The sequence below is a fragment of the Labeo rohita genome, chromosome 12, assembly GCF_022985175.1.
Source record: "Labeo rohita strain BAU-BD-2019 chromosome 12, IGBB_LRoh.1.0, whole genome shotgun sequence".
Lineage (NCBI taxonomy): Eukaryota > Metazoa > Chordata > Actinopteri > Cypriniformes > Cyprinidae > Labeo > Labeo rohita.
Window position 1 is genome coordinate 3,161,184 of NC_066880.1, and position 24,357 is coordinate 3,185,540.

The 24,357-nt window shown below is 33.1% G+C and overlaps 1 protein-coding gene across 2 annotated transcripts in view; it reads left to right on the forward strand.

The window, feature by feature from the left end:
* Positions 1–24,357, forward strand: part of dock1 (dedicator of cytokinesis 1) — a 302,275-nt gene that overhangs the window by 245,483 nt on the left and 32,435 nt on the right. For both annotated transcript variants that reach the window (XM_051123710.1, XM_051123711.1), the window contains exons 37-44: positions 1,714–1,804; positions 6,452–6,571; positions 13,865–13,954; positions 14,462–14,566; positions 18,177–18,318; positions 18,411–18,492; positions 21,858–21,942; positions 22,372–22,458. In XM_051123710.1, coding sequence (XP_050979667.1) covers positions 1,714–1,804; positions 6,452–6,571; positions 13,865–13,954; positions 14,462–14,566; positions 18,177–18,318; positions 18,411–18,492; positions 21,858–21,942; positions 22,372–22,458 — 802 coding nt within the window. The remainder of the gene's footprint in view (positions 1–1,713; positions 1,805–6,451; positions 6,572–13,864; positions 13,955–14,461; positions 14,567–18,176; positions 18,319–18,410; positions 18,493–21,857; positions 21,943–22,371; positions 22,459–24,357) is intronic.

Genomic DNA, 24,357 nt, shown 5'->3' on the forward strand with positions numbered 1-24,357 from the left:
GGTCAAGTCGTGCTTTTGGAAGCAAGGACACAGATAAAGACTGCGACTATACGAAAGTTTGTTGAAGGAAAATAATGCTTTTGTTCAGCAAGGACACATTAAATTGAGCCAAAGTGACAGTGAAGATATTTATATGATAAAAAAAATATATAAAATGCTGCTCTTTGGCACTTGTACTAAAATAACTGAAATTAAATTAAAATTATATAGACATATTTGAAAGAAAAATGATAATAAAATAGGCAAAAACACAATAAAATTACTAAAGCTACACTGCAAGTCAAAAATGTTTGAACAGTAAGATTTTTAATGTTTTTTTGTCTCTTCTGTTCACCAAGCCTGCAAATATTTTATCCAAAATACAGCAAAAGCTGTAATATTGTGAAATATTTTTTTACTATTTAAAATAACTGCTTTCTATTTGAATATATGTCAAATCTAATTTATTCCTGTGATCAAAGTTGAATTTTCAGCATCATTATTCCAGTCTTCAGTGTCACATGATCCTTCAGAAAATCATTCTAATATGCTGATTTGCTGTTCAAGAAACATTTATTATAATTATTATTAATATCAGTATTTAAAACAGCTGAGTTTCTCAGAATTCTTTAAATAGAAAGATCCAAAGATCAGCATTATCTGGAAAAAAAAAAAGCTTTTGTAACATTATACACTATAAAATTCAAAAGCTTGGAGTCAGTATTTAATTATTTATTCATTTATTCATTTATTGTAAAAGACATTATAGAAATTAATACTTTTATTTAGCAAGGATGCTTTAAATTCATCAAAACTGATAATAAAGGCTATAATAAATAATAATATATATATATAATATATATAATAAAGAATACTGAAAAATTATACTCAGCTGTTTTCAACATAATAACAATAATAATAATGTGTAATTTAGCTTTGAAATCACAGGAATAAATTACACTATTATATATATTTAAATACATAAATATATAAACATACTATATCTAAAAAGTTATTTAAATAATAAAAAATATTTCAAAATGTTACTGTTTTTGCTGTACTTTGGATCAAATAAATGCAGCCTTGGTGAACTTCTTTAAAAACATTAAAAATCCTACTGTTCAAAAACTTTTGACTGGTAGTGTATAACAAAAATTAAAAATAAAATAAAATATAGGAAAATTAAAACAAAATATATATATATTTTTTAAGTTAAATATTTAAAAATATAATAATGTAATATAATAATAACTAATAAAATCTCTAAGACTGTACTAAAAGCTTTTAGTATCTCAAAGGTAAAATAACACTGGTTGGGTGTATATACATATATTTTGAATTTTGTTTATTCTAAATTTGTATTATTTTATATAAAATGCTTATACGCTATTCTGTGCAGTTTCTTTTTGTATGAATAGTGTGTTGGATGACAAAATAAGTGCATAGCGTGTCATTTGGTACACAACTTATGTCTTGACAAATCAAGATATAAACCCAGAATGATCTGTTTTCTAAAAACGTTCCATTTGAAGTTTTTATCTATAAGAATCTTAAGAATAGAGAACAAAAGTTTCTATAAGAATCCCTGTGTTTGGAGTCATACGTTATGTGAATGTCGAGTTCATCTGAACTCTGTAGCTGCTCTGAGCTGGTGGCCTTTGTGAGTTTGTTGTTAAAGCTTTTTTGTAATGGAGTTTGTGTTCAGATTGTTAATGTTATTTTGTGTGTGTGTAGGTACCTGTATAAGCTGTGTGACCTGCATAAGGAGTGCGATAACTACACCGAGGCCGGATACACCCTACTGCTGCACGCTAAACTCCTCAAGGTAACTCCACACGTTTATCTGACCAGGTGTGCTCTTCACCTTTGAAGACGTCTCTGGATGTCTCCAGTAAACACTACATAGATTCAAGCTCATGCCCCTGTATATGTGATGATGATGATCATACACTAATTCAACAGCAGCAGTATAATTTAATTGGAAATCTTGCTGTTGAAGACTCATACGGGAATATCTCATGCGCATTTCCATATCTGAGTGCTGAAGTTCTACACAAGGATGTTTTTTTTTCTCCCGCCGAGGTGAACGAGCGTCTGCAGTTCTCGTCTGACATTTAGAAAGTCACCTCAAGTGCAGATTTGAGAACGAATCTCTAGTAGAAAGACACTTAAACTTTGCCAAAGACATGATTGCTGTGTTTGCAAGGCTTTCAGTATTAAAATTCATTAGCATTTAGTATAAAACTTAAGAAACTTAAGGTATTACGTTTAATACGGAAGAATTAAAACTTATATAATTAATTCATCCAGAATCACCTAGCATACAGCCATCCTTTTTGTTTTTGTATGCTTAGCTGAAAGTCATGTTTGCATAATGAATTGTGACTAGTTTCATTTTCTTGCATTTATTTACATAGTGATTTGTTTCTTTTTTATATCGGTTTAAAATGTAGTTCACCCAAAATTGAAAATTGGCTTAAAATGTACTCATCCTCAAGTTATCCAATATGTAGATGGGTTTGTTTCTTCATCACTTTTGGAGAAATGTAGCATCACGTCACTTGCTCACCAATGAGCCCTATGCAGTGAATGGGTGCCGTCAGAAATCGAGTCCAAACAGCTGATAAAACATCACAGTAATTCTCAAGTAATCCAAACCACTCTAGTCCATCAGTTTGCATCTTGAGAAACAAAAAGTTGCATGTTTGTAAGAAATAAATCCATCATTAAGAAGTTTTTAACTTTAAACCATTGCTTCCAGCTAAAATATGAGTCTGTAATCCAAATTATGTTTCCTCCAGTGAAAAAGTCCTTCCCCTGTTGTCCTCTCACATGTTTTTGCGTGTAAACGTTGCTTGATCTATGCAGATTTCTCTCCTGATTCAGACGAGACAAGTTTTTCACTGAAGAAAACAATATTGTGGATAGAGGACTCGTATTTTAATATCAAAAATCTTATAATGATGGATTTGTTTCTTACAAATACACAATTGTTTACTTCTCAAGATGTTAACTGATGAACTGGAGTGGTGTGGGTTACTTGTGGATTATCGTGATGTTTTTTTGTTTTTTTTATCAGCTGTTTGGACTCTCATTCTGATGGCACCCATTCACTCCAGAGGATCCATTGGTGAGCAAGTGATGTAATGATGTATTTCTCCAAATCTGTTGTTGCCTTTAAAACTGCATTAAATTGATTTCTATGCACAGGAGATAGAAAACAAAATGTTTCATGACAGATTCAAAGCTCTCATTTAATTAGCACGTTTGCATGACCCAAAACCTAATCTTTCCTAAAATGTTAACATTATATAATAAGGCACTACTGTGTCCTGTAGGAAATGCAAATTTGTTCTAGTGAATCTTGGGAGTTGGTCTTGATAATTGACATTAACTGTTAGTAGAGCAAATGGATTAATATGTAGATTGGCTTGCTGTTTAATCACATCTGCGTTTGGGCTCAGTTTGTGTTCTGTAGTGAATCTCAGATTCGTTTAGGGCTTTACAGGAGTAATTCGATGAGGGAATCGGCTGTCACAGAGAGCGAGGGAACACCACGTTCTCTCGAACCCACGCAGCTTCTTTTCATAAATAGCTGCTGTCGTTCTGTTTGCTCCTGTGTACAAGAGCGGCGCTCCCAGTTTGTGTTTCGCACAATATTCATGCATTTACAAACACGCACCTCAGAGACACCAAAACTCAAACCTTTTGCATCTTATTATCTACTCATTTGAAAGTTGCTGAAATCACTCCTGTTCTGTGGGTGGCTACAGTCATTCAAAATATATTTTGTTAGTCTTTAAACATGCATTCAGACAAATCATGTGTTTAAATGTTAATGGATTGCTTTGGCCTATCACAAGTGAATAAACTATAAAAATAGGTTTAAAGATGTTTGGCTTAGTTTATCTTTACAAGGCTTGTGCTAATGACCGTAACACTTCAAGGTGTTTATTAGAAAGAGAAAGCAGTTGTTTACTTCGAAACATTATGGTAAAAGTGTTGACATTTATAAGTGACACAAGATTATGAACACTTATAACACTTTTTATAAAACAGTTCACTACTTTTAAGAGGGAAAAAAGAAACTATTTTTGCACATTTGTTTACAGTTTATTTATATACAGTTTTACACAGTTTATTTATTTTAAATAAAAGATATAACAAATCACTATATGCTCAAAAGTTTTGGGTCATTTTATTTTTTAAAAATTTATTATTTATTTATTTATTTTATTATTATTATTATTATTATTATTTTATTTTTTATTTATTTTTTTATTTTTACTTTTTTTATTCAGCAAAGGTGCATTACATGATTAAAACTGACTGTATATTGATACAAAAAATATTTCTATTTCAAATAAATAATGTCCTTTGGAAAGGTTTTCATAAAAATATTAAACAGCACAACATTTTCAACATTGTTAATAATAAAAATGTTTCTTAAGCTTCAAATCAGCAAATTAGAATGATTTCTGAAGGATCATGTGACACTGAAGGCTGGTGTAATGATGCTGAAAATTCAGCTTTGCGTCACAGAAATAAATTACGTTTTATAACATTTTCAAATAGAAACCAGTTATTTTAAATTTTAATAATATTTCACAATATTGCTGTATTTACTATATTTTTAATCAAATAATTTGCAGCCTTTGAGCCGAGCATAAAAGATGAAAAAATTAATAAAAGTAAATTTTTGAACAGTAGTGTACATGTGTATGTATGAGACCCCGGACTACAAAACCAGTCATAAGGGTCAATTTTTTGAAACTGAGATTTATAAGCAATATAAATAAGCTTTCCATTGATGTAAGATAGGATAATAACTATTTGAAAATCTGGAATCTGAGGGTGCAAAAAAATCTAAATATTTAGAGAAAATCACCTTTAAAGTTGTCCAAATGAACTTCTTAGCAATGTATATTACTAATCAAAAATTAAGTTTTGATATTTATTGTAGGAAATTTACAGAATATCTTCATGGAATATTATCTTTACTTAATATCCTAATGATTTTTGGCATACAAGAAAAATGGATAATTTGACCCATACCGTGTATTTTTGGCTACTGCTACAAATATACCCGTGCTACTTAAGACTGGTTTCGTGGTCCAGGGTCACATATAGAATAAGTATACATATATATGTAATTAGGTGGCACCGGAATGACCATGAAAGTGTTTAGAGTGAATTACTAGCTCCAGTTCCTTCTCTATACTGTAGAAATATTCTTAGTGAGTTTATTGATTTAGTTTATATTAAGACAATCAGAGTCCTGAACACCTAGTCCAAGAAACCGCTAGCTGAAGGCTTCAGAAATGCCTGTTTTTTCCATTCCTCCTCATTCCAATGATGCACTTTCCTGAGGTGTTTGACCCCCACTGCTGCACAAAGCTCCATGAAATGTCAATTACGTTTACACTACAGTGAATCAGTCCTGACAGAGCCTTTAGCACAATACAGTAAATAGCACAACGTAACAGCCAGTAGCAGCAGACCCTCAGGAGAGTCAGCTGACACGCTCCAGCCAATCACATCGCTCATTTTCCTGTGTGTGTGTGTGTGTGTAAGTGTAAGTGTATGTGTGTGTTTATTCCACAGAGGCAACGAAGTGAGTGGTCAGCGAAAAAAACGAAGTGTTCTTAATCTGCACAGTTTCTTCCTATAATCACTTGTTTACAGGATCAGGCAGCATCTGTAATGAATATTACAGTGTGGCCACATAAATCAGCCTTATCAGATGGGCTCTCGACGCCGGCACAGAAATACAGCCAAAACCTTTCAGATTCACAGCACAACAAAATTAATATCGCCAGCAGCTGCGATCTGAACGCGGCCACACTGTGTTTGTGTGTGTGTGTGTGTTTGTGCACCTGCATATTGCAGATTTTCGTTTATTGTTCAGTAGGGTTGTATTATTTTCTTAGTTAGTTTCTTTCATTTTGTTTTTTTCCCCCTCTGGTCCACTTATAATGCTCATAATAAAGTTTTTCCACTAAAACAGTCGGTTTTTTATGTCGCTGAATATGGGTGCGTTGCTTTAATGCTTTCCATAATATTATGTGTCGTTCAAACTGTTCAGATCAGACAGGGATCTCATTTTGAAGTAATAATATATTTATTACCTCACCTTGACTGGACAAACCATGTTTCTGCAGGCATCAGAAATGTATATATGTATATATGTGGGCGGATTGTGTTAATGAATTTACATATTGTAAGTTCAGTGGATGTTTTTGCTGCTTTGCTTTTCACTCGCGTGGGAAGTTTTGAGTTACATTCGGGTTTTCGTCATATAATGAACTTTATTTCAAAAGATGAAGGGAAATATAATTATACGACTTTCAAAATGGACTTCTGTTTGTATGTTTCTGTATATAAATATGGATTTGGTCTAACTCGACTGTCAGGTCGCTGTCAGGTTAATGCATTTTTTTGGAGGATTGTAATTGTGTTGTTGTTTTGTCAGTGGTCTGAAGAGGCCTGTGCCGCCCACCTGACGCAGAGAGACGGTTACCAGGCGAACACTCAGTGTCAACTCAAAGACCAGCTGTACCAGGAGATCATCAATTACTTTGACAAGGGCAAGGTAATCAATACTAACAATATTTACTATCACAACACCTGGTTTAGTCTTGTGAACCAGTAACTAACTCTAAGTAGTAGCAGTTTTCAGAACAGTGGAACTTTTTAATAACGACCTTGTGAGATGCAGTAATCAAATATGTTCCTCTGGGAAGTTTTTCATTTTGGAACGCCGAATTGATCCGTTGGTTTATTTCTATGAATTGATTAAAAAACAAGCAACAACAATTCAGAGGTTCATTTGAGTCATCACTCATTTATGTTCCCAGAAGTCCCTGGATGTCTTTGTTTTTTTTTTTTTTTTTTTTTTTTTTTTCAAGTGAAATAACAATGTAATTAAATTTTGCAGTTCATCATTGCTGCTGACGCAGTCATATGATTTAGGATGTTTCTTAATTTTATTTTGTGTAAATATAAATTTGATGCTGCCTCTTTTCACTGGTTATTTAGTTATATATGTAAAAAAAAAAAAAAAAAGTTTTATTGAATATATATAATATTGATTTATTTATATAAACAATAAGAATCACTATTATCGCAGCGGCATCAAATTTAAATATTAAAAAATATATTTTGTTTAATTATATATACAAAAATTATATCATTATATAAAAAGCCATTAGGATGGCATCATCAAATTTATTAAATATTTAACATTTATTTTGTATGCGTATGCAAATACAGTGTGAATCATTAGCATGGCTGCATTCAGTTAAAAAAAATATGATTTATATATATATATATATATATATATATATAAATCATATTTTTTTTAAATATTTTAAATATAATATTATACATTTTTTTAAATATTTAATTATATTAGGGGTGCACTGAATTTAAAATTCTGAGACAAAACCGAACGTTCTGGATGCCCTTGGCCAAAAAACACGGAAATACAAAAATGCCTTGTAATAATTATTTTTTATTTTATTAAATAATATAAAGTAATTTTGTACGACTTTTTAGTTTACCCCCAAAATGTTAATGATATTAAATTTAAAAACACAAGCCAATAACATAATCTCACTTTTATTGCAAGTAACACAAAAAAATCATTATATTACATATAACATAAATTATATAAATATAACATGTCATGCATGTCAGAAACGGCCCACGTGTCTTTAAATGCATCCCACAGCTGCAGCACTGAGTGAATCTGCAGCGATTTGTGAACGGACAGGTGACCCGCAGAGAGGCAGATTATTGGCTGCTCTGTTATAGCTACATCTCTATTAGTCTGACAGGCCGGACAGAGGAGCTGAGGGGATTTGTGGGTTATAAGGGGCCACGAGGAGATCTGCGCCCAGCGTAGAGGTCTCTCGGTGGGGGACTCTTAGCGAATCTGCTGCCCTGGACTGGACCCTATTACTGGGCTCAGCGGCTCAAAATCTTGACCGAGTGTGTCAAATAGAAATAACACAAGGGAATTGAACAGGAAAAGTGTGTGTGTTTGAAGGGGAGCAGCAGCAGTCAGTCAGTCAGTCAGTCCTGGAAAGCGAGCTGAGGAGCAGCTCTGGGCCGTAGTTCTTCTGTTCGACACATTTTATGGGAATTATTCCTGCTTTTCAGAGAGTCTATTTTAAACACGGCTCAGACTGCTGGGACATACCCACATGTCACGGCTGAACGTCTCCTGAGAGCTGAGATGGGAAGACACAGTCGCATAAACTGCTCCTGCTCTTTCTCTGCCTGTATTTTTTTTAAGCAATGAAATATTTCTGCTAATTTTTGCCTCTAACGAAGCTTTATGTGTAGTCTTGCTTACAGATACAAAAAAAATATTAAAGCTGCAAGCAGCGATGAAAGGGCCCTCGCACCCGGGCTCACCGCCGATCGGTGGCGAATTGTGGGCACTATGCTTTTCACATAGTAAATTTAGGAGGAATATGTCAAAGTCATTACTATGTGCCAAACTTCCTGGTGCCAGCTGGTGGCGCTATATCTATAACTGAATATTGGCCTTTAGATGTCTTCAGGTCAGGACTCTTACCAAACATGTGAAGTTTGGTGCAAATTGGACATTGCATGTTTAAGTCAATGTAAAATAAGACATTTCTTGTTGTCAGTAGGTGGCGCTATGATTATGATACAATATTGGCCTCTAGATGTGTTCAGGCCAGGACTCTTATCGAACATGTGAAGTTTGGGGCTGATCGGACATTATATGGCTGGGTTATAACAGCTTCTGTTTCCATGGCGAAACATCAAACTTTGTCAGGTCACTATGGACACGCCCTTCAACAAAAACTCAAGATCTTCACAATTTAACATCTCAAAGGCCTTTAGAGTAGACTGACCGAATTTGGTGTTGTTCTGAATAAATCTCTAGGAGGAGTCCATTACAGAATAAAACATGTCACTTCCTGTTGCCAGTAGGTGGCGCTATGACTAAAACTGAATATGACTATGGGCACGTGTTCAGGACCGGACTCTTATCAAAAATGTGAAGTTTGGGGCAGGTCAGACATTGTATGGCTGAGTTATAACAACTTCCTTTTTCATGGCGAATCATCGAAATTTGACAGGCCGCCACGGACACGCCCTCCAGTGAAAACTCTAGATCTTCGCAATTTAACGTCACAAAGGCCTTTAGATTAGACTGACCAAATTTGGTGTTGATCTGAATAAATCTCTAGGAGGAGTTCGTTCAAGTACGATGCCTGGAAATGGCAAAAATTAGACAAAATTTGCTGGAAAAATTAAAAATATCCGACTTCCTGTTGGTTTTCGGATTTTGCCCCAAGAGACTTTTTTGTAGGTATTGGTATGTTACATGTGTGTACCGATTTGCGTACACGTACGTGAAACGTGGCTCGAGGCGCACTCCGCTGAATGTGTATAGGTGGCGCTATCGAGCCATTTTGCCACACCCACTTCTGAAACCCATATCAGATGTAAATTTTCGCCAGTTCTGGTGCGTGTGCAAAGTTTCATGACTTTTCGTGCATGTTTAGGCCCTCAAAAATGCGATTCATTTTGGAGAAGAAGAAGAAGAAGAAAAATAATAATAATAATAATAAACAGAGCAATTCCAAGAGGGTCCTCGCACCACCGGTGCTCGGGCCCTAAATACATGTCTAGGGTTACTATAGTTAAACTAAAATGAAACTCATTAGCAACATAGTTTTGTTACTTTAAATAAATGTTAACTAAAATATAAATTAATTAATTTCAGCTAGTTGTTTAACTCAGTGTTCATTTATAAAAGCACAAAGACATATAAAAACAAAAACTACTAAAAATGACAGACACAGCTAAATTTTACTTATTTAAATAAAACTTTACCTAAAATTAAAATGTAAAAAGAAAATATTTAAAAAAATTAAAAAATCTTTCTCTGTAAATGTTTTTTTTTTTTTTTTTACAATACAAATATCTAAACATTATTGAATCAAGATACATTTACTTGAAAAGCAAAATGGCTTAAGATGTTAAGTCCTGTTTTCCAAAACAAATATCAAAAATATTGTTAACTTTTGTTTTAAACATAAACAAAATATTTTTTATATAATTATATATATTTAAAAAAAAATATCTAATTATTTTATATAGAAAAGGAATTAGAATGGCAGCATCAAATTTATTAAATATTAACATTTCTTTTGTATGTATAATTAGTTTATTTAAAAAAACAGTGAGCATTATTTTTAGCATGGCAGCATTTAATTAATTTATTAAATATATTCAAAAATATTTATAATATGATTTTTTTTTAATATTTAAAATACAATATAAAATACTATATATATATATATATATATATATATATATATATATATAATCATAAAATGACTTAACATTAAGTCCAGTTTTCTGAAAAATTTATTTTTGTTTTAAACAAGAAAAAATATCTGAACAAGAAAAAATAATTCAAAAGGAAAACAAGATGGATATCTCTATAATATATCTATAATATATACTAAAATGACTCTTGTCTATGTCATTGACCATGTTTGCATGCACAAAATTTTGCAAATAAAGTTTATGTTCTTGCTGAGCCTTTATTCTAGAAAGAAATATATAATTATACGCAGAACACGTAATATTACATATGCATTTATTCATAGTAAACTCACGCATGCAATTACTACTACTATTTTCTTTTGAAAAATCCTGGAGATGATGAATCCTTTACTTTTTTACTTTTCATTGTAGTAAAAGTAGTTTTGTTTTCAATATGAAATTGATGTTGAATAACCACAATTAGTTAATATCAGACTATATTTGTGCATGTAATCCCAGTCAAAAATGACATTTGTTTTTATGTATATAGTAACCAGAATTTAATTGTGGATTCAAACATGGTCTAGACTTTTATCAGTTCATAACTTGCTGTAAATTTGAGTCATGGTTTACGGCTTCAGAAGACTGGGAATTCAAGCACATGAAGTCATGTGGACTAGGTTTATGGTCTTATCTGGTGTTTTTGAAAGCATTTTGCATGGCAAGAGATGCTTCAAAATGTTCTCCTTTGGTTTTCCACAACAGCATATGGTTTGAGACATCTTGAGGTTGTGTAAATAAAGACACAGTTTTCATTCTGAGGTGAACTTTCCTTTAGTACACTGCAGTCTCGACAGGAAAATTGAGGAAAGTAATTTTCATGCTGAACATGTGGTCTAATATTACAGTGCAAGTTTCGCTTTATGCGCCGAACTTGCTTTATTCTTCCTCCGGTCTGAATAAGTAATCCTCCTCGTCTCATACAGACTGCAGATACTATTACTGGCAGCTTTCTCAATAATAATGCACTGCAGATATTGATATATAATCACAGTCTCTCTCTCTTTTGGAGCCGCCAGGATGCACTCAAAGTTTCATTTGAAGAATTAGTTATATATCAAATCCTGTGCAGCAGAAGTGTAATGCTAGCCGGAGGTTTTATTTACACTTGGCATTTGAAGTTATAAGTCTGATATGAGAGAATGTCAGAGACGAGGAATATCCATATTACTGTTTAGATGAGGTCACGGATATCGACTCATTTAAGGCCACCTGCTCCACCCAAAGAAATAACATCACTGACGCATTTTATAAAATGCATTTATATAAATGGTCTTAAAGGCCTTGAAAAGTCTTCAATTGGAGCAGAAAGGTTTAAACATAAAGTCATGGTATTACATTTTGCATGCACTGCAAAAAATGATATCTTTAGTCAGTATTTTTGTCTTGTTTTCCAATGCAAAATCAAAACAACCTTAAATCAAGATGCGTTTACACGAGGTGCAAAATGTTAATTAATTGAACAAAATTAAGTGAGTGTATACTTAAAACACATCTTTAAAAATATGTCAATGAGGTATTAAAACATGTTTTCCTTTTGAATTAAGTTAATTTTTCTGAGCCCAGATTAATTTCTCAGAAAACAATTTATGCTTCATTTTTGCAACAGTTTGTAGAAAATTGGACTGAAAAACAAGAAGAATGTGCACTGCAAGACAGAATGCACAGTAAAGGTTATTTCTTTTTTCTAAATAAGCTATGTATGTGTATAAATGAATCCAAAAGTGATGGAGATCAGTTAGAAATTGTATTTTCAAACTTGAAGTGTTGCTAATACAACTACATTAAGAGAGTAGATTGACTTTCATTTACTCTTTCATTTTTTTAAATTGGTCTTAAAGGTCTAAAAAAGTCTTAAATTAATTTTCATGAAACTTTCTCTGATATAATAATTCACTTTTTTTGTACAAAGCAATGCATTAAAAATGCAAGCCTTTGGTTTAGCTCCATTGACTTTCATTGGACGTGCACTACTACGTGCAAAATGAAAACTTTTTCCTTTTGAATTAAGTTGATTTCTCTGAGCCCACTGGCAGATTTTTGTATTTTTTTAATCATAAATTGACTTTATTTAGATTAATTTCTCAGAAAATAGCTTATTCTTCTTTTTGCATGTACCTTTATTTCACAGCTTGTAGAAAATGGCACTGAAAAACAAGACAAAAATGTGGAGTGCAAGACAGAATGCACAGTAAAAGTTGTCTTTTTTCTAAATAAGCTATTTATGTGTGTATCAAAAAAAAGTGATGGAGATCGGTTGGAAGTTGTATTTTCAAACTTGAAGTGTTGCTAATACAACTACACTATGAGAGTATATTGACATTGCATTCCTTTTCATTGATTATTTCATTTTTTTAAATTGATCTTAAAGGTCTAAAAAAGTCTTAAATTCATTTTCATGAAACTCGCATGATCCCTGATCCATGAATTCACTTTTCTGTACAAAGCAATGCATTAAAAATACAAGCCTTTGGTTTAGCTCCATTATTTTTTTGTCATCATCAATTGATGTTCGATACGTTTCTCAGAAAACAACTTATACTTTATTTTTGCATCTGCCTTGATTCAACAGTTTGTAGAAAATTGCACTGAAAAATGACAAAAATGTGCAAAGTAAAAAGTAAAAGTTGTTTCTTTTTTCTAAATAAGCTATTTATGTGTGTATAAATGAGAAACTGAACAAAATTAAATGATTTTGTACTTAAAACATAAAAAATATCTGTCTGTGTGGTATGAAAACTTTTTCATTCTGAATTACGTTGATTTTTCTGAGCCTACTGGCAGATATTTATGTATTATTTTTTTTTTTTATATCATAAAATGACTTTAGATTAATTTATCTGAAAACAACTTGTACTTTATTTATGCATCTACCGTTATTTAACATATAGTAGAAAATTGCACTGAAAAAAAAAGACAGAATGCATAGTAAAAGTTATTTCTTTTTTCTAAATAAGCTGTTTATGTGTGTATAAATTAATCAAAAAGTGATGGAGATCAGTTGTTTTTTCAAACTATATTAAGAGAGTATATTGACATTTCTATATTGCATGCCTTTTCATTTATTTAAAAAATTTTTAATTGATCTTAAAGGTCTAAAAAAGTCTTAAATTCATTTTCATGAAACTTGCATGATCCCTGAATTCACTTTTTTTGTACAAAGCAATGCATTAAAAATACAAGCCTTTGGTTTAGCTCCATTGACTTCCATTGGACGTGCACTACTGTGCATGCATTTTTTCTGTTTGTTTTTACAGAATGGGTCAGAATAATATTCTGCGGCAATCCCAGAACATTCCTTTAATGATCTCTTAAATATTTAAGTCGATCCGCATGGTGCAGCTGGGTAGTTTTTGCATCCGCTTCAACAAAAGTCTCACTTTTTGTTTGACAGTCAGCTCAAAGCGCATTGTTCACAGATGGTTAAAAGGATATCACAACACCGTGTTTTGACATAATGAGCTCCAAAGATGACATTTGATGTGTGTTTTTGGTTCTTTGTGTTCAGATGTGGGAGGAGGCCATTATCCTGGGGAAGGAGTTAGCCGAACAGTACGAGAACGAGATGTTTGACTTTGAGCAGCTCAGCGCTTTACTGGTACGTACTAACTTGCTCTGTCAAGGTTTTACAATGAAACAAACAATTAATGAGTTGCTCAAATTGTTAAAGATCACCTAAGTAGCTAAATTGGTGTAATATAAATGATTAGAGAGGTTTAATGAGTTTCTGCTTTTTGTTCATTACTGCGGTTTTATCTAATTGGCAACAAATGACACATTGATCCGTTCGGGCACAAACAACGATTGTGGTCTGATTTTATTTGAATCAACTGTTGGCACATTTTGCATAGTCCTGAATGAAACTTTCATTGGAACCCTTCACATGTTGAGCTCAAGCTTTTTTTTTATATTAAAATATTTTTTTTTAAATTAAAAATACAAAATATATAAAATTATAAAATATAAATTATATATTTAAAATATTTATTTATTTTATTATTACATTTACATGTATTAATTTAGCAGAAAATCTATTTATATTTTTTAAAGAGTGTTTGTAATTGAGCTGTTCAGCACTGATGATCTGATCGTCTCTGTCTTTCAGAGGAAGCAGGCTCAGTTTTATGAGAACATCGTGAAAGTGATCAGACCAAAGCCGGACTACTTTGCCGTAGGTTATTACGGCCTGGGCTTTCCCTCGTTCCTGCGGGTGAGAATTTCTCTTATAATCCTGAATCTTTCATATTTCACCGTCACCATGGAGATGTCTGTTTCTTTGTGTAAATGCGTTGCATTGTGAATTGGTTTGATATATTTCCAAAGGCCTGGAAATCAATTACTGGTGTCTTTGTGTGGCCTCTCAAAACCCATCAACAGCTGTCCTCACTACTGCAGAAACCTTCATACAGGCTTTTTTCATGTTCCTGGGGTTGATCTTTTTATTTTTTTTTGTTTTGTTAAAACTTTCAGATTTATTTTTATTTTGATATATGAAGGTCAATTTTTGCCATGCTTTCATCACCTTTCAAAAACCTATTGTATACTGATTCTGTCTCAGCTTTTTCTTCCAGACACAGACTTAAATTAAAAATGTGATTATTAAACTGTTATGATATTTTTAAAATGATAATTTAAGAAATTTGAAAATAAAAAAATGAATATTTAATACGTATTTATTAAATTCATGAATTTATTTATATTCAACTCAGTTATATTATTTAGTCCAAATATTCAATTAATCTATTAGTATTATTATTATTATAGTCTACTCTCAGATGTATTTCAATTCCACATCCAATGTTTTTAACGTTGGTTAATCATTATAATATAACCAAAAACCATCTCAGTATCTTTAATGTTTGTTTAATAAATTTACAATTTTATTTGTGTCCTGTTCAGTTCGTGTTTATTTATTATTAATATTATTAATAGTTTATTTAATTTTTTTTTTTTAAATAACCAAAAAATAATCTCAATATTTATTAAATATTTAAATAATATAATTTATATAATGTAACTAAACTTAATATAAATATTCATTTTTTACTAAATAAATATTTAGTAAATAATGAATTTCTTTAGTTATTTAGTTTAATTATATCAATCAGTTAAATTATTCTATTTTTTAAATTATTTTTAGCTTCTTTTATTTCCAGATGTTTTCCAGCAGTTCCACATTGCTGCTTAAATCCAATGTTTTTATAGTTATTAAAAAATTATAAAGTAATCATTACGTTTATTTATTAAATTAATGAATTTATTTATATTCAATTCATTTATATTATTCCGTTAAATTAATTATTATTATTTTTATTTTTTGCTTCTTTTATTCCTAATGTATTTCAGTTCCACTTTGCTACACAGATCCAATGTTTTTAAGGTTGCTACAAAATTATAAAAAAAACAAAAATCATCTCAGCATTTATTAAATATTTATTTGTTACATTAATGAATTAAAATTTTATTATATCATATTATTCAGTTAAATTATTCAATTATTATTTTTCATTTTAGCTTCTTTTATGCCCAAATATATTTCAGTTCCACTTGGCTGCTCAAAAAAGATGTTTTTAAGGTTGTTAAAAATTGTAAAATAATCAAAAATCATCTCAATATTTATTAGGTATTTATTTATTAAATAATGAATTTATTTATATTCAATTTAATTTATATTATTCAGTTAAATTATTGGGGTTTTTTTATTTCCAAATGTATTTTAATTCCACTTTGCTGCTGAAATCCAGTATTTGTAAGGTTGTTAAAAACATTATAAAATAACCAAAAATTATCTCAATATTTATTAAATATTTATTTATTAAATATTTATTTATTAAATTAATGAGTTTATTTATATTCAATTAAATTATATTATTCAGGTAAATTATTTAATTATTAATATTTCTTTTATTTTTAGCTTCTTTTATTCCTAAATGTATTTCAGTTCCACTTTGCTGCTCAAATCCAATGTTTCTAAGGTTGTTACAAAATTATAAAATAACTAAAAAAATCATTTCAACATTTATTAAATATTTATTTATTAAATTAATGAATTCATTTGTTAAATTATATTATATTATTCAGTTAAATTATTCAATTAGTATTTTTATTTTTAGCTTCTTTTATTCCCAAATATACTTGAGTTCCACTTTGCTGCTCAAATCCAAAGTTTCTAAGGTTGTTCACATTACTTTTTAATGTGACATTGACAGACTCTCATCTAAACTCTCATATTTGAAACAAAAACAATGATATTGAAAAGCAAATGAAGTGCTTTTGTCGAAGCTTAAAGATGGAAAGTTGACTAAGTATGAAGGTCACAGTGAAAAAGCAGAAAAATACTAATGTTCTGTGAGTGCAAGTGTTTCTCTATACATTTCCCTACCAGAATCCCTGCCATTCATGATGAAACAGAATCATTCACCTTCCACCGAACATGCATGTGTTTAATCCTGTGGTTGTGGCACTGAATCGCCTCAGATATATTTGTAATTCTTTTAATACCCTTCCAGCCGCCTGCAGTCACGCGTCTCCCACCAGCCATCCCGGGAACAAAAAACAAATCGGCATCTAAAGGCCGGTCGCCCCCTACTAGTGTTGACACGTTGCTCCGTGGAGAGAAGCTTTCCTTTTTGAAACACAAAACGTCTCGCAATCTCCTCTCCCTCCTTAAAGTGGCACTTTTGTATGCGTGCGGAGTCGTGCGAAAGACTGCCGGTTTATTCCGCCGTGCTTGGAATCACCGGCGGTGTGAAAACACCCGTCGAGAGCGCAGTGCAATTTGTCACCTTATCGCTCAAAGCAGATTTGAAAACGGCCCTGGGCATATTTCACCTCCGGCTCACATTTCACTAATTGAGCAGCTGAAATATGTTCTTGCATGCAGGGAGTGTATGTATGTATGTGTGTGTGTGCACATGCATCTCTCAGCCTGTTTTCAGATCGAATACTATCACGCTGCTTTGTCCTATTGTGAGATATTAAATGTGAGCATGCATTGTTCAACAATAAACACTTTAGTATCCCGTTCCTGCACTGTCCCTCTCGCTGTGATATTTCTCAGCGTGTGTGTGGGAGTTTGTGTGCACACAGCGGTCTGTGTGTAGTTGTTGGCGCAGACGCCGCGAATGGAAACATATTGACGGTGTTGTAGGTGGGCGCAGATGATTGACGGTGTCTTTATGGGAATGTGCAATAATTGAGCGTTTCCAGACTGCCAAACGCCTCGGAATTACAGCCGCGCTGGCTATTTTGAGATTCGATGTTCAAACTCTAAGAAATGCAGAATGAGCTGCTCTGAGTGATGAGATTCTGCTTCCTCTGTCATTTTACTGTTTTCATAAAATCCCTGAATTCAAAGATGATGATTGAATGATCTAGATTTGTAGATCCCAGCTGGTTTCCCTTAAGGAAACCCAGCACACTACCAAGTGTTTAACTGAATTCCAATGAAGTATTTATTACTGTTATTGCATATTTATTTTAGTTGTTTTTTTTTGTGCTTCATTGTTTAATTAAGTTCTTGTAGACGTGCAACACTCATAGGTGCTCTTGAAAATGTATTTTGGCTTGCTTCTCCATCTAGATTTGCTGTTTTAAAGCATATCTGTTAGTACTCATCTCTGATTATTACTACTTGTTATATTTCTGTGTATTTATTCAATCTGATGTGTTAATTAAATTGTGCTTTTTTAGAAAATGTGATGCTCTGAAATTCATACTATGCTAATAACATTCATAGATTAGGACGGTAAGTGCAGAAAATCAAAATAAAACATAAATGCAATGTCTGTTGAAAAATGTCTGTTGCTGCTGTTTTTCAGAATAAGATGTTCATCTATCGAGGTAAGGAGTATGAGCGACGGGAGGACTTCGAGGCCAGACTGCTCACTCAGTTCCCCAATGCTGAGAAGATGAAGACCACGACTCCTCCCAGTGAGGACATCAGGAGCTCCTCTGGACAGTGTATCCTTCAGCTGTTTTGACTATAAAAAATCTGTTTTGACTTTAAATCTACAAATTGTCCCTGTTGTTGTTTCTTAGTTTGGTTCCAACAGACATTCAGTGTTTTACAGTGAAGCCCATCCTAGAACTGCCACCAAAGTTCCAGAACAAACCCGTATCAGAGCAGATCGTGAGGTGAGGTTCTATCTGTCTGTTCATTCTATCTGTCAATTTATTGATCGCTGTATCTCTGTCTGTCTATCTATCTATCTGTCTATCTGTCCTTCTGTATGTCTATCTATCTGTCCTTCTGTCTGTCTATCTACCCATCTGTCTGTCTAGCTATCTATCGTTCGTTCTGTCTACCTGCAATATCTATCGTTCTTTTGTTATATTGTTCTGCCATTCTATCGTTTGTTCTGTCTATTGTTCGTTCGGTCTATCTACAGTATCTATCTATCTATCGTTCGTTCGTTCGTTCGTTCTGTCTATTGTTCGTTCTATCTATTGTTATGTCTGTCTGTCCATCTGTCTATTCGTCTGTCTGTCTAGCTATCTATCGTTCTATCTATTGTTCGTTCTGTCTATCTACAGTACTTATCGTTCTACCTTTCGTTCTAACGTTTTACCTTTCTATTCTATCATTCTGTCATTTGTTCTGTCTATCAACAGTACCTATCTATCTCTGTCTATCTATTTATGTATCTATCTATTTACAGTACCTATCTATCTATCGTTCGTTCTGTCTATCTACAGTTCCTATCTAGCTATCGTTCTATCGTTCATTCTGTCTGCCTACAGTATCTATCCATCCATCCATCCATCCATCATTGATCCATCTATCTATCTATTGTCTGTCTATCCATCTGTCTGTCTAGCTATCTATTGTTCTATCTATTGTTCTATCGTTCTAACGTTCTATCATTATCATTTGTTCTGTCTATCTACAGTACCTATCTATCTATCTATCTATCTATTGTCTGTCTGTCCATCTGTCTGTCTAGCTATCTATTGTTCTATCTACAATATCTGTCATTCTATCGTTTGTCTATCGTTCGTTCTGTCTATCTATCTATCTATCTATCTATCTATCGTTCTATCGTTCTATCATTCTATCTATCGTTCGTTCTGTCTATCTACAGTACCTATCTATCTATCTATCTATCTATCTGTCTGTTGTTTTGTCTGTCCATCCATCTATCTATCTATCTATCCGTATGTCTGTCTATCTACCTATCATTCTGTCATTCTGTTGTTCTGTCTGTCTATCCAAGTGTCTATCCATCTATCTGTCTACCTATTGTTCTATCTAGCTATCTGTCTATCGTTCTATCATTCTATCTATGTTCTGTCTATGTCTTTCCTGTCTGCCTGTCATTCTATCTGTCTGCCTATCTATCGATGACTCTGTTGTTGTGTCTAATCTGTCTGCATTTTGATCTAATCTGTCTGTTTGTAGCATTATTTGTTCTATTTGTCTCTCATATATTTTCCATCTGTCTGCCTGTCTGCTGACCTATGTGTGTGCGTGCACATGTATGTGTGTATGCGTGTGATGGGTCAGTAAACCGGTGGGCAGGTCTCTGGGGTTTGTGTGTTTCGGAGCGACTCACCCAGCTGATTAAAATGGAAATGTGCAGTGAGCAAACAGCGTTTGACCTTACTACACTCCTCTGTGCTTTAATAAATCACACGCACACACACCTGCAGCGGAAGCATAATTCTGTTTCGGGCTAAATTCAGTGCCACGGGGTAAACAGCACCGTTATCACCGATCTTGATAAAGCGTCAGAGGCGGCTTACCGCAGCCAATCAAAGCCGCCAGTGAGCATGAAAAGCAATTAAAACTCCCTATTTACCCACAATTCTGAGTAAATAAGCGTCACAGCCAAAGGTCACATGACAGGATGTGATTTCTATGAGCTTACTGGAGCGTGAACGAGTAGAGGAGCTTAAGGGGTGGATAACTTCAGTGACTGAACGTTGGCCTGATCTCCCATGTCACAGTTGAGGTTTATTTTTGCGTTTCTCCTCTCGTGCCCCGGGCTGGATCTCTCTCTCCCCTGCAGCTAATACATTTGTAAATATTGTAATTGGTTATCTGTGTCTTTTTCAATCCGATTTGAATTTGTTCATAGCCCAGTCCAGAGGCACGACTCTAGGCAGTTTAGCGCCATCATGCTAATTTAGGTGCATTGCACAAACCTGACTGCAAATGGAATATTCGGAGTAGGATTTTAGTGGATTTGTGAACTGGCAAGGTCAAATGGTCTAAATGTTTAACTTATTCCCTTTCTTTCTCTTGATTTTTAATAGAAAAATAGATGTTTTCTCTATTACTAAAAAGTAATAGTTTTGAGCCATTGCAGCTTGTTCTGACCAAGAACCGACAGAAAGAGACTAAATGACTGATACGTAAAGCAGTCAAGTAGAGTTTACATTCCATACGCTTATTTAAAATGCGTGACATCATACATTTCAGAAGGGCTGTTAAAGGGATAGTTCACCCTAAAACATTCTTTTGTGGAACACAGATGAAGATTTTAAGAAAGTTGGCAAACAACCAGTTTTGCCTTCCATTGTATGGTTGAAAACACACTTAAAATATCTCCTTTTACAGAAGAATGAACGACATGAGAGTGAGTAAATGACTGAATTTTCATTCTTGAGTCAACTATCCCTTTAAATATCAATTCACTGTTTTATTCAGCAACTCTTTATGTAGGTGTTGAACAGTACGTGACTTTTCAGAAATCAGAAATAGTCTTTCTGCTGCTCCACTGAATCATTTTCTCAACAGAAGCACGATTGAAATTAGTCTTATTATCTTTTGTTATATTTAAAATATATCTGAGAGATTCAAAAGATAGTCGTTTTAAGCATTTTTTCCCAGAAATGACAACAAAGCATATCTATTTTCCTTCATTTTGTCAAACGCTGAATTGCCAAAAAATAAATTAATTGAGTTTCACTTGCACTGGGAAAGCTACTTACCTCTTTTATTCAATGTGTACAAAAGCGCTGAATTTCCAACAGGCGCTACTCACAAGTGGTGTCATGTTAATTGTGTATAGTCGCCAGTCATTCACACTCGTTCATCTCTCACTCAGCGTCTTTCAGAGCATTTCATTCAGTGACAGGCGTATTTGTTCAGTAAGTTTGTCCAATCAATGATACGCTCTTTCGCAAGCAGCACTATAAAGCTGTGTAGTCGGGCTACAGTCCATCTTTAAATGCAGAAAATCTGCACAGCTGTCAGACGCTTTAGAATGAATGGACTTACAGGCACAGACAGAATCTAAAGTTTTTGTGTAAAATCTCCATTTTGCAATCAAATTAGCCCAAAATATAAGTAAACTCAGGTAAAAGTTTCATTCAAAAACACTTATCCAGTGTTTATATTTCCTCCTTTCAAGAGCGTCCTTGATTGTGCACGATTGTTGTTTCTTTTCCACCGCTTTTAGAAGCACGGACGTGTATCTCCAGCCTCTTGACCCATTGCAACCCTCTCAGAATCACTAAACGCTCTGAGAATGAGTCATACGTGTTTTGTTTTTCAGCTTTTACACTGTGAACGAAGTTCAGAAATTCCAGTATTCACGGCCGGTCCGGAAAGGAGAGAAAGATCCGGACAATGAGTTCGCTGTGAGTTTCCTTTTGCTTTTCAATGACTAAATTCTCATTTCTCCTTTTGTTATTTCACTCAGTGCATGTGTAAAGTGCTCAGCGGTTCCTCATTTAGAAGAACTCAGAACTGTTTTTCTAATGGCCGTTTGTCTAAAAACCTTTTAAGATGGCTTCCCGCTGAGTTATTACAGCGAGATGTCATACCTGAGAACACGGCACCATTATACTAAAATATAAAGTCTGTCCCACCTCCACGGCCTCCGCTTACATCTTCTATTGGTAAACATCCATTAAAATCCACTAAATGGAGGCTTAAATTGACGAAAAAAAGCATGCTGGAATAAATTGCGGCCACTCTTTACCTGAAATGTGGCCCTTTGCTAAAAGCTTTCATTCTGCTAACTGTTCACTTAATGTTTTGCTCAATTTTTCTTATTCTTTCAAAAGAACATGTGGATTGAAAGGACGACTTACGTAACCGCCTATAAGCTGCCCGGCATCCTGCGCTGGTTTGAAGTCGTGTCTGTCTCAGCGGTGAGTATGACAGCTTTAGCATCCGCGGTGGTTCACTATATCACCGCTGCTTGGTTTTTGATGGTTTTGAAGAAAAATGAGCAGCTCTCACCTGTCTCACTTCACCTTCAATGAACTCTGATACAGTAGATTTGACCCGTCTCACCCTCTTCTACAATATAGGTAAACTCAACCTGTCTTACTCTCACCATATTCTAATGACCCATGAGCATGAAGGGCAGAGAAGCTACATATTTTGATCATCTGAAAGCTGAATAAATAAGCTTTCTATTGATGTATGTTTTGTTCGGACAGGACAATATTAGGCCAAGATACAAATATTTGAAAATCTGTAATCTGAGGGTGCAAAAAAATCGAAATATTGAGAAAATCACCTTCAAAGTTGTCCAAATGAAGTTCTTAACAATGCATATTACTAATCAAAAATTAAGTTTTGATATATTTACGGTAGGAAATTCATGAGACATGATCTTCACTTAATATCCTAAAAGAAAAATCTATCATTTTGACCCATACAGTGTATATTTTACTATTGCTACAAATATACCCGTGCTACTTACGACTGGTTTTGTGGTCCAGGGTCACATATTAAGGACAAATTTGTAAGATGGGCCCAAAACAACTTCTTTTTTTTTTATCGCACATGCTTTTAAAGAACCTTTCATTGAATTGTTTGTACAATTTTTTTTTTTTTTTTGGTCTAAGTTGGTCTATAAAATGTTTTTATAATGTTATATTTTTGAATGTATACATTTCAATTCTCGCCATAGTCACTAAATTCTTCTTAAGAAAAAAGAATATAGTTACTGAGAAGTAAGAAAGTTCTTAAATATTTTCTTAAGAACATCTTAGGTTTTTCTTAAGATGAAAATGACAGCCTTTGGTGTTATCTGTCTGTATTGCCAAAGACTTGCTGATCTACATGAAAAGCTTCAAAAGCATTTTTTTTGCACTGCATGCATAACTCGCTTGACAGGGGGGGTTCAGCACTCACTGTTTTAATACATTTTGTATTTTAAGTAGATATTTTAATAAGCTTTTCTCAAGATAATTTGATGAACTGTTGCAGATGATTTGCACTCTTTCTTTCTTGCACTCTCTAGAGTGAGCTTGCCGTACTTGATGTCTTACTCTGTCCTAAAAAAATACATAATAATTATAAAATTAAAAAAACAAGATGCCTATTTAACTGCCTATTTTTTTTGTAGTGTTACTGTATTTTTAATGCATCTAAAAGTCATATCACACATAATTATGACCAGTAAAGTTTTACATTATCAATCAGTGGCGTCACTTCAGAGAACTTGTGCACATCCCTAGCAATGTTGGGGGTAATGCATTACAAGTAACTAGTAAAGTAATGCATTACTTTTTAATTTGCAAGAAATTATCTGATTTACTTTTAAAATACTTTAAATACTTCAAAATAAGTAACGCCATTTACTTTGTTTTCCCATTTATTGACTGACAGCTCTCCCCTGTATGGTTACTATAATTCTAGACTAAATATAAACATGCATTTACTCATCATACTCGCACAAAAACAGATTCAGTATTCCTCCAAATGAATAAAGAACAATGAAATGCGAACTTAAAATATGATGCAAATCTGCAATAACTAAATGGTAAATAATACAAATATCCTTTATGTATTTAATCCTATTTTATTAGCCAATGTCTTTGCTGTTGAGCTTCAATTATCAAATTAAATCATACTAATAAGCAAAAATTACTTTAGATAAAATAACATTTGTCCTTTCTTTTTTTTTTTAATTGCTTAAAAGTGTTGAACTTTCTTCTTCTGCTGTACAGACATTTACCAAAAATAGAACTTTTTATATTAAAAACAAACAAGCACGCCCAACCCAGATTTGAAAAGTAAAGCAAAAGTAACGTAAT